Raw genomic sequence first — 11,148 nt, 5'->3', positions numbered from 1 at the left:
GACAGAACTGCTGCGTCAATCGCCTAGAAAAACCGTAAAATTATGGCTAAAATCTCTCCCACAAAATAAGTTTATCCCGAAACAGCACCAAGTTGCAAACTTTTATGGCAATGACTGTAATCTCCTAACGGACAGAATGATTTGTTGGGTCCAACTCACCACTTACAGTTTTCGGGTCATCAAAGCAGATTGGCCCTCGTACATGTTGACAGTGTATTTCGAGTAGAAGCATTTTAAGTTGCTTGAATGCACGGTGCAAATCCTGACAATCTCTCAGTCATATTATACACCAGGATGTTTCGGGAAGGGAGTTCCTTGCTTCCTTCTAATAACCGTATTATTTCTTCATAAATAGTGCGTGCGTCGTCAATATAGTTCAAAGGAGGACGTGAATGTTGTATTTGCAACATCGTCCCTAGTAAAGTAGATGCGTTGTCCATATTCCAAGTGACTGATGCATTATCCGAGGAAATGGTTCGCGAACTGCAAAAAAGAAATCTCCCAAATGCTTCCGGGGTGCTGTCTGTTTGAAACTTACGAAATTCATCTCATCTGCCTTCTGCGGCAAACGTAGTCTGGTAACTTCCTTTGTTCGTATACCCACAGACGTATTGGGACGCAGCACGTGGGGGTATAACCTCTTCCCCTGCTACGACAGCACAGTAGGTTCGTGGTTAATCTGCTGTAACCTGATGTCGTCTACCTCTCCTGGATTATGGCTCTTGCAACTGTCAATGGCTTCAATGCAGAAAAGCCGTACAAGATGACTACACTAAGTGTTCTCGTCGTAAAATTTTCAAATCTGATGGTGAGTTTTACCACTTTCCACGAGCTGGTGGGCAATCTGTTTAGCTGTTACATTCGCATGACCCCCTCTAACTGCTGGATCACAACTCAGATGCTTAAAAAACGGCTTTCTGGCTACTATTCCTTAGATCAGTCTCCTCCATCGCTCCTGTTATTAGATATCGCTTTTTAGAGATCTTCCCTAGCTCGGACGGTATCGGTGCTCAAAGGATCGTTGTCAAAGAGTTCACAATATCTTCTCAATATTTCCCTACTTTCTGTATATAGTGTGCAGCCTCAGGGAATTGGGACGAGAACAATGCTTCACGATATTTACAAAGTCATCATATGATGGAGGAAAAGGTTCTATATTCAGAATGTTCTCGCCCAGTGAAATAGTACATTTCTCCCTACGAGCCTTTTTAAAATGATATTTTCTTCGGAAAGGAACTAAGATTCTAACGATTTAAAGACAAGACGTATAAAACTAAGACCAGGCCACAGAACTAGTTGCATATAGGGGATTGTGGTGGCGTTTATTAAATTCACAGAGAGTCGCAGACTGAACGCTGAAAGGCATGACAGTCTGTAATGAAGATGTCTGTGTGGAAAAGAACTGTCTGCGGTTAGATTGCAGCATATATCTCACATATAACAGGACGATGAGGGATTGCTTGCCCCACTGATTTCGGTGATAACTGAGATATATGCATGCTTACGCAGATACTGAGATACTCTATGTTAATATCTGGATTATATCCATGCCTCCATCTCGCAATGCTGAATCATGCTGGAAGTTTGTTATCATGCAGTAAAATTAGATCACACGAACCTGCCAATTCTACCCCTGCCTCTCCGCTTTTGCCGGTACCTGGGTAGCCCCATGTTATAGTATGACTGTTGAAATCACCAAATACAAAATTCACATATTGACGCTGCAAGGCTCCACAAAACTAAATACAGTACCTTGTGGCTTATTAATTGGGCTCTACTGTGAGAGTTTCAATGTCATCACGGGAGAGGATCTGGACGTTGGATAGCACTGAGGGTGTTCAATCACTAAACGCATGCTTTGATTTTTGGACGGCTAAGATTCTAGTCTCGGTGAGTTTCCTGAATGCATGTTATTAGCGTGTTGAGAAAATTTTGTGTTCTTTCAGATTCTTAGCATTAAGTGAATAATAGAAATAAAATAATCAAAATACAAAATAATATTATGTCAACTTGCGTAAAATAAACCGAAAAATCCATCCATCCATCCATCCATCCATCCATCCATCCATCCATCCATCCATCCATCCATCCATCCATACATACATACATACATACAAACAGAGGACGACGATGAGCACAAAATGGGAGCTGATAAAAGTTAAATAAGGTCTGTGTATTCCAGTAACTTGTAAAAAGGAGTCTTGGGTATTTTGCTATGTGTAGGGCTGATTTGACCTTGTATAATTTTAGTGGAAGTTTATCACAATTTCAACTATTAATTTTTGTGCTGAGAAGACACGAGGCGAAATTTACAATTGGACGATATCGGAGCTCGAAGGATCGTTGTCTAAGACATCAGGATAGTTTCTCATTATTCCCCTAGTTTATGTATATAGTGTGCAGCATCAGGGAATTTAGGTACGAGAACAATGCTTCACGATATTTACAAAATCACCATATGATTCAGGAAAATACTCTATATTCAGAATGTTCTCGTCCAGTGAAATGGTAAATTTCTCCCAATCAGCCTTCTTAAAATGATATCTTCTTCGAAAAGGAACTCAGATTCTTACGATTTAAAGATAAGACGTATAGAACTAAGATGAGGCTGCAGAACTAGTAGCAAATAGAGGATTGCAGTTGCGGTTAGTAAATTCACAGATGGTCGTAGACTGAACGCTGAAAGGTGTAACAGTCTGTATTGAAGATGTATGAAAGGGAACTGTCTGCGGTAAGGTCGCAGCATATATCTGGCATGTAACAGGATGATGAGAGATTGCTTTCTCCACTGATTTCGATGATAACTGAGATATGTCTCAGATGCTGTAAGTTAATATTTGGATTATAGTGATGCCTCCATCTTACACTGTTAAATGATGCTGGAAGTTTTTTATCATGCAGTAGAATTAGATCACACGAATCTGCCCATTCTACCTCAGCCTACCCGCTTTTGTAGGTACCTATGTTGTATTACGACTGTTGAAATCACCAACCAAAACTTCACATTTTGATGCAGGAAGGCTCCACAAATCTTAATACAGTACCTGGTGACTTATTAATTGAGCTCTAATGTGAGAGTTTCAATGTCATCACGGGAGAGGATCTGGATGTTGGATAGCACTGAGCGTGTTCAACCACTAAACTCATGCCCTTGATTTTTGGACGGCGAAGATTCTAGTTTCGTTGAGTTTCCTGAGTGCATATTATATTAGTGTGTGGAGAAAATTGCGAGTATATATATTTTGTGTTGCCTTTCAGATTCTTACAGTTAAGTCAATAACAGGAATCAAATAATCAAAATGCAAAATATTATTATGATAACGTGCGTAAAATAAACCAGTAAACCCATACATACAGAGGACGACGATGAGCAGAAAATGGGAGCTGATAAGAGTTAAATAAGGTCTGTGTATTCCAGTAACTTCTACAACGTAGTCCGGTATATTTTGCTATGTGTAGAGCTGATTTCATCTTGTATTATTTTGGTGGAAGTTTATCACAATTTCAACTATAAATTCTTGTGCTGATAAGACACGTGGCGAAATTTTCTATGTTTGCGTGTGTTACAAGTGTCACTGTGTTATAACAGAAATGTTGTCATATTTTTCCTCAGGATGGGACGTTGAATTTAGTGCATTTCTCATCGAATTTGTTCCGACGTAATGAGGAACATAATTGCAATAGAGCAGTGAAATTTAGAGAAATTTTAAGTACGTAAATTTGCGAGATTTCATGTCCACATACATAGAATAAGTTGTGTATGCAAATTACAAAGTTTTGCTCAACTTGTAATTTGTAAAAATCAATAAATAATGATTAATTATTTATTTATTTGGCGCATCGCTACATCACTAAAAAGAATTAATCTTTACAATAATTATCTCGTACTAACAAGAATAATAATTGATTCCATCACGCTAGTAAAGTGAAGACAGCGGAAATTTCGATTTTATCTATCTCAACAGTATAACTAAGGTATTTAGCATTAGAGGTTGCGTCAAGACATTATCCGGCAAGCTAGTTAATGATAAAATTAATATCAAATATTTATCCTTCGAAGATGTTCTAATTATTCTATCAAACAATAGGCAAGAATGAATTCAATACCTGGAAAAACTTCACGCAATTGCATCTAAAACGAATCTAAATCTTATATAAGAAAACCTGATACAAGGAAGGATCTACTCGATACTTACACAAACAAAATCTGGTAACTAATCTTGGCAAAATTTCTCAGTTAAATAATTTCAAGTACATGGGGAAATCATCCGACCATCTGCATTAAATAAAACAGCAAACAGAAGGAGATTTCTATATTACAAGCAGGCCATAGAATCACATGGAAAAGGTACAACAAAAAATCGATATCCCGGAATGCTATATTAAAGCATTATAACACCGTAATTAAGTCTGAAGCATTAAACACGTCTGAAACCTTGATCACTGGAAAAAATCGCTATCTAAAATTATCAAAAAATCAAGAAAGAGATGTCCTCAGGGAAATCTTTGGCCCAGTATGCATAGAAGGAGTGTGGATGAATAGGAGGTCTCCGGAGTTATATCAACATAATGAGAGAATATGAGATACAATTGGAAAAAGGCGATTGAAATTTGATGGCCATATTCAAAGAATGGATGACGAAAGACTCACTAAATATATATTTAATTATGCCTCCTCACTAAAAGTCAAGAATAATTGGATAATCAAAATCGAAAAAGACCTTCAAGAATTCAGCATGCCAGATGAAATTATATGAGGCACGCCTAGCTTTAGAACGTTGGTGAACAAACGTCATTTTGCTAAAAACCCAAGATCAGAACACAATTGCATGGACTGAAGAACGGATGAAAAACACAGCGAGGGAAGAAGAGAATCTGGGAAGAGAGCACACTCCTCTGAAAAATAAGTAAAATCGCGCTCCCTAGTTGGGCACACCATTTTGAAATACTAATAATATTAGGTAGTGGAATTAGTAATAGTTATTATCCGTGCGGTATGCTTTGTTTTGTGAAAGGTCAGTCTCCTATAAATTTGTCAGGAGGTAATAGCACGGGGTTCGGTCTAATGTGTTTTTCGGTCGATGTTGAAGTCAGTGTCATATGCGTCTGGAGTAGTATACTTCCATGGGAAGTAAGAAACTTCATAACTCTCCATAACTGTCGGTGCTAGATATGTTCTATTTGTGCGTGTAGTTATGAAACCATACGACTCTGTGAGACATGTTCCTAGTAGATATCCGAGAGGTAACAATGTAGATAATGCCGAGGTTACTTTGTAAAAGGCCCGACGGAAAATCGTCAAGACAGAATGGTTTCAAATTTGGTAACAGTAGTGTAAATAGGATAGTTCGGCCGCAACCTCCACCTCTGGCTCTCCGGAGAGGCCTCCACCTACCGTGGGAAAATTAAATTTTGGCGGCAAATTTGAATTTTGGCGCGAGATTTGAATTTGTAAAGAAAGCCACGTGCTTCTTGACGGCTGTCATCGACAACAACGCATCGCTAACCTCACTGCTGCCATCTTGACGGGCCTAAACCTCAGTGGTACCAACTTAACCTTACTAGCGCGAGATTTGAATTTGTAAACAAATCCACGTGCTTTTTGACAGACAACAACGCATCGCAAACCTCAGTGCAGCCATCTTGACGGACCTAAACCTTAGTGGTACCAACTTAACCTCACTAGAGCGAGATTTGAATTTGTAAACAAATCCACGTGCTTTTTGACAGCTGTCATCCGACATCTTTAAACTACAGATCACCGTGCTGCCCTCTTTATCGCAGTAGCTGCAAATTCGTCACCTGTCATCCGCAGTGCTGCCATCTTAACGGGCCAAAACCTTAGTGCTACCAACTTAACTTCATTAGCGCGAGATTTGAATCGGTAAACAAAGCCACGTGCTTTTTTGACAGCTGTCATCCGCCAACTTTAATCAAGAGAGCGCCGTGCTGCACTCTATGTGGTGGCGGATAATTTGAAAAATGCTTTTTACAGCAGCCATCTTTAATCCAGAGAGCACCGTGCTGCCCTCTTTAGCTAGATAACTTTGAAATGTGGTGGCAGGCAATTCCACGTGACAGCAGCCATCTTTGAGCACCGGGCTGCCCTCTTTGTGGCGGTGGCAAATTCCACGTGCTCTTGATTGAAAACAAACTCACGCGCTTTTTGTCATCCGCCATCTTGCATCACAAACCTCAGTGCTGCACTCTCTAGCTAGATACCTTTGAAATGTGGTGGCGGCAAATTCCTTGTGCTCTTGTTTGGAAACAAAGCCACGTGCTTTTTTGACAGCTGTCATCCGTCATCTTTAATCAACAAAGCACAGTGCTGCTATCATGCGGGAAATTTCGTCAGCTGTCATGCGCCATCTTTAATCCACAGAGCACCGTGCTGCCCTCATGCGGGCAATTTGAAAAGTTCTGTTAGCTGTCATCCGCCATCTTTAATCAAGAGAGCACCGTGCTGCCATCTTCAGCTAGATACCTTTGAAATGTGGTGGCGGCAAATTGAAAAATTGCACGTGCTCTTGTTTAGTAAACAAACTCACGCGCTTTTTGTCAGCTGTCATCCCCATCTTACATCGCAAACCTCAGTGCTACACTCTTTAGGTACATACTTTTGAAATATGGTGGCGGATAATTTAAAAAGAAAAATTCTACAGCAGCCATCTCTCGACGCTAATTGCACAAGATGGTGGCTATACAGGACTCCTCAAAGGTGCTTATGCAACATGGCCGCTATACATAGGTCCTTATGAGACCCCCTTGGGATGCTTGCGCAATATGGCGGTTATACAAGGCTACTTATGAGACACCCTAGGGATGCTTGCGCAAGATGGCGGTTGCTCTTATGAGGCGGCTTAAGGGTCTTTGCACAAGATGGCTAGAGACGCCCTAAGGATGCTTGCGCAAGATGGCGGACGCAAGATGGCGGCTATACACGACTCCTTATGAGACGCCTTAAGGGTGCTTGCGCAAGATGGCTGCTGCTCTTATGAAGAAAGCTAGCTTAGAGGCTAACATGTCATGCTAGTTCGATTCATAAAATTTGGGGCTTAAATGCAAAATGTTAAATATCTCGAAAACGGTGCATCGTAGAGCAAAACGGACAAAATTTTTCTGCCCAACACCTCGGTTCGACGTATGAGGAACATGACAGTATACGAAAAACATAGTCTAATGATGAGATCAACGGTTCGGTTCCTACTTAGGCCCATTGGCATTCGCCCTGTTTTAGCTTGTATTGAAGCAAGTCTTCGTAACATGATCAGGTCTAGCTCTGGTAGAGAGTATAACGTGCTGTGCAGGTCCGATTCATTAAATTTGAGGCTTAAATGCAAAATGTTAAATATCTCGAAAACGGTGTATCGTAGAGCAAAACGGACAAAGTTCTTCTACCTAATACCTAGGTTTGAAGTATCAAGAACAAGAAAAACATAGTTTAATGATGAGATCGACGGTTCGATTCCCACTTAGGCCCTTCGGCATTGGCAGCTATCTAATTCTACAAGATGGCGGCTATACATAGCTTCTTATGGGACAGCTTAAGAGCGCTTGCACAAGATGGCTGCTGCTGTTATGAGACTTCCTAGGGGTGCTTGCGCAAGGTAGCAGCGACAAGACGGTGACTATACACAGCTCCTTATGATACGGCCTAGAGGTGCTCACACACGATGGTGGCTGCTCTGATGAAGAAAGCTAGCTTTGCATCGTGCAGGTATCTTTACAGCACTAAACCTCATACCTTTAAAATGTGGTGGCTGGTAATTTGAAAAATTCTACGTGCTTTTTCTTAATAGCAGCTATCTTTAAACAATAGCGGCTATACATAAGCTGTTAAGGCCTCCTCTTATGTCAAGACATAGCTCTATCGAACAAGTTTCAACCTGCGTCGGGATAGCTAGAGTAAGCCCGTGCCGCAGTGATGATGTCATTATGCATGTTTAGACTTGCAAATCACTAAAGAAACATAACAAGACTAGAATCGAACACTGCACTCTATGCCGTTAACTTTATCATGTGATCGGAACATTGATTGAAGTGTTTAGAACACTAAATAAGTGATCAAGACTAAAATAGAACACTGTACTCGATACAACATGTGTTTAGAACATGTCAGGGAATACCTTTGTTCTAAGAATATTAGATTACCACACTTTCCTTGTAGGGCTAACGGGCAAAAGGGCTAAAGGGCTAATGGGCAAAAGTGCTAAAGAGCTAAAGGGCTAAAGGGCTAGGGTGCCTCTCCTCTCTTTATCCGGGCTTGAGACCTTCTCTACAACTAGATGCGGAGTTAACACCCTATGGAAGGGAGAATGTTGGGAAATAATCTATACGAATATAGCTACTCGATCGACTATATACTACAGATGGGTGACTTAGGTGTGGGTAAGCGCTTACTTAATAATACCTACACGACGTAATTCATGTTCTATTTCAAAAATATCTTCTTTGTACTGTGTGTAACCAGTATCATGATAGGCTCTTAGCAGTTGTAAACGTTTTACGAGTACATAGGGTAACAGAGGCTTGTTGTGAACTTTGAGTCTATATGCAGATAGTTGATGTGTTGGGACTTGTTTTGATGTAATACGTGCTTCAGCAGTAGCGTTTCTAGGTACAAACTTAACTTGTTTCGATAGCGATGAAGCGTTGAAATTTCCTTCTTCTTTACCTTGCATCTCTTCTTGAGATGTTTGCACTGCGACAGAACGTGTAGTAGGCTTAGGAAGTGAAGTAAAATCATCAGGCTGTAATGGCAATGAAACATTAAGATTTTCTTCTTCTTCTACGTTCCCTTTACTACTGTTTTGATCAACATCATTATACTTATTATCATAATCATGACCTTGCCTCTCTTTATCTTGAAGTTTGTGATTAGTAACAGAACTTGTAGGAGGCCTAGACAACAAGGAAGAATTAAATATCTCTCGCAGAGGTGTACTTTGTAAACATAAATAAGTGTTCGCTTGAATATGGTTGAGCTCTTTGTATTTTGTTCCCGATGAAACTACATTACACGCGGTTTCATGACGTTGAGCATTGTATGCGTTCCTGAACTCTCTTCTACAATGTTTGCATTGAGAAATTGTCCTACATGATATCTCATGACGTCTCTTGTGATAGCTTCGGGAAAATGCGTTTCCACACTCTTCGCAAATATACCTAGAAATAGGTTTTTCCATGACGGACTTTTATCTTCTGCTAACAGATTCTTCTTTAAATCTACTTGACACTTGTTACTCTGTGCTTCGATGATGCGAACAGCTTAGCGATTAACAGTAAACTAACACAAAAGCGTATAACCACGGTAGCAACAGTAAGGTTCAAGCCCATCAAGATGGCAAGAGTGAGGTTATCAATGTTCTGCTGTTGGATTTTAAATTCCGCACTATAACATGCATAAGGTGGCAGCCTTGAAGTTTACCGCCGTCAAGATGGCAGCAGTGAGGTTAGCAACGCTCTATTGTCCTTTAAAGTGAGGTTAGGGTGCGTCAAGACGACAGCTGTCAAAAAGGCACGTGGCTTTGTTTACTAAACAAGAGCACGTGGCCTGACGGCACGGTCACGTGGTATGCAGCGTCAGCATGCAAATTTCAATGTCTACACCTACTTAATTAACACTCTGCTATGTTCACAAGATTTTTTACACATAATTATTCTTTATACTTTAAGTTTGTGTACATAGGTTATGGTAAGATAGCAGTAGGTACAAGCGATGGTCACACGCTCTAGTAGAAGATGCATGCATTATCAACCCTTGCTATTCTTACCGCTGCCATGTTCACAAGATTTTTAAACATCGCTATTCTTTGTACTTTAAGTTCATGCACATAGGCTGTGCTATGATAGCAGCACAAACACATGCGAACTTTGTACACTGTAGTGGAATAAGTTTAGTACTGCGTGCATCATAGATACATGATGTGTACACGCAATTAAACATGGCTATAATTAATGCTGCTGCTATGTTTACAAGATTTTTATGCATTGCTATTCTTTATGCCTCAAGTTCGTGCGCACACAAGCGATAGTCGTACGCTCTAGCAGAAGAAGTTTAGTACGATAGTCGATGCATACATTATCGATAGGTGATGTGTACACGCTTTGGAACATAGCTCTTCTTTGTGCTTTAAGTTCGTACACATGGGTTAGGGATACACAAAAGCGATTGCTGCATTCTCTAGCGGATGAAGCCTAGTACGATAGTCGATGCATGTAAAATCGATAGGTTATGCTAAGATAGCAGCACACTTACACGATTTTAGCACAATCTAGTGGAAAAAGTTTAGTATGATAGTCGTTTCATGCAAAATCATTAGGTAATGTGTACACGCTTTGAAACATGGCTATTCTTTGTACTTTAAGGTCATGCGTATAGGTTATGCTAAGATAGCAGCACAATCTAGCGGAAGAAGTTTAGTACGAGAGTCGATGCATGCAAAATCGATAGGTAATGTGTAGACGCTTTGAAACATGGCTATTCATGGTACTTTAATTTTATGGGTATAGGTTATGCTAAGATAGCAGCACAATCTAGCGGAAGAAATTTAGTACGAGATTCGCTGCAAGCAAAATCAATAAGTAATATGTACACGCTTTCAAACATGGCTATTCTTTGTACTTTAAGTTCATGTGTATAAGTAATGCTAAGATAGCAGCACAATCTAGCGGAAGAAGTTTAGTACGATATTTGTTGCATGCGAAATCGATAGGTAATGTGTATACGCTTTGAAACATGGCTATTCTTTGTACTTTAAGGTCATGCGTATAGGTTATGCTAAGATAGCAGCACAATCTAGCGGAAGAAGTTTAGTACGAGAGTCGATGCATGCAAAATCGATAGGTAATGTGTACACGCTTTGAAACATGGCTATTCTTTTTACTTTAAGGTCATGCGTATAGGTTATGCTAAGATAGCAGCACAATCTAGCGGAAGAAGTTTAGTACGAGAGTCGATGCATGCAAAATCGATAGGTGATGTGTACACGCTTTGAAACATGGCTATTCTTTGTACTGTAACTTCATACGTCTAGGTTATGCTAAGATAGCAGCACGATCTAGCGGAAGAAGTTTAGTACGATGGTCGATGCATGTAGAAACGATAGGTGATGTGTACACGCTTTGAAACATGGCAATTCATACTGC

The 11,148-nt window shown here is 40.2% G+C and overlaps 1 protein-coding gene across 1 annotated transcript in view; it reads left to right on the top strand.

The window, feature by feature from the left end:
- Positions 1–715: 715 nt before the first annotated feature.
- LOC136886166 (hemolymph lipopolysaccharide-binding protein-like) overlaps positions 716–11,148 on the top strand; it is a 56,357-nt gene continuing 45,924 nt past the window's right edge. The window contains exon 1 of the mRNA XM_068230861.1: positions 716–808. Within this exon, the coding sequence (XP_068086962.1) occupies positions 716–808 (93 nt within the window). The remainder of the gene's footprint in view (positions 809–11,148) is intronic.

The sequence above is a fragment of the Anabrus simplex genome, chromosome X, assembly GCF_040414725.1.
Source record: "Anabrus simplex isolate iqAnaSimp1 chromosome X, ASM4041472v1, whole genome shotgun sequence".
Taxonomy (NCBI): domain Eukaryota; kingdom Metazoa; phylum Arthropoda; class Insecta; order Orthoptera; family Tettigoniidae; genus Anabrus; species Anabrus simplex.
This window is presented reverse-complemented; position numbering and strand designations above follow the sequence as displayed.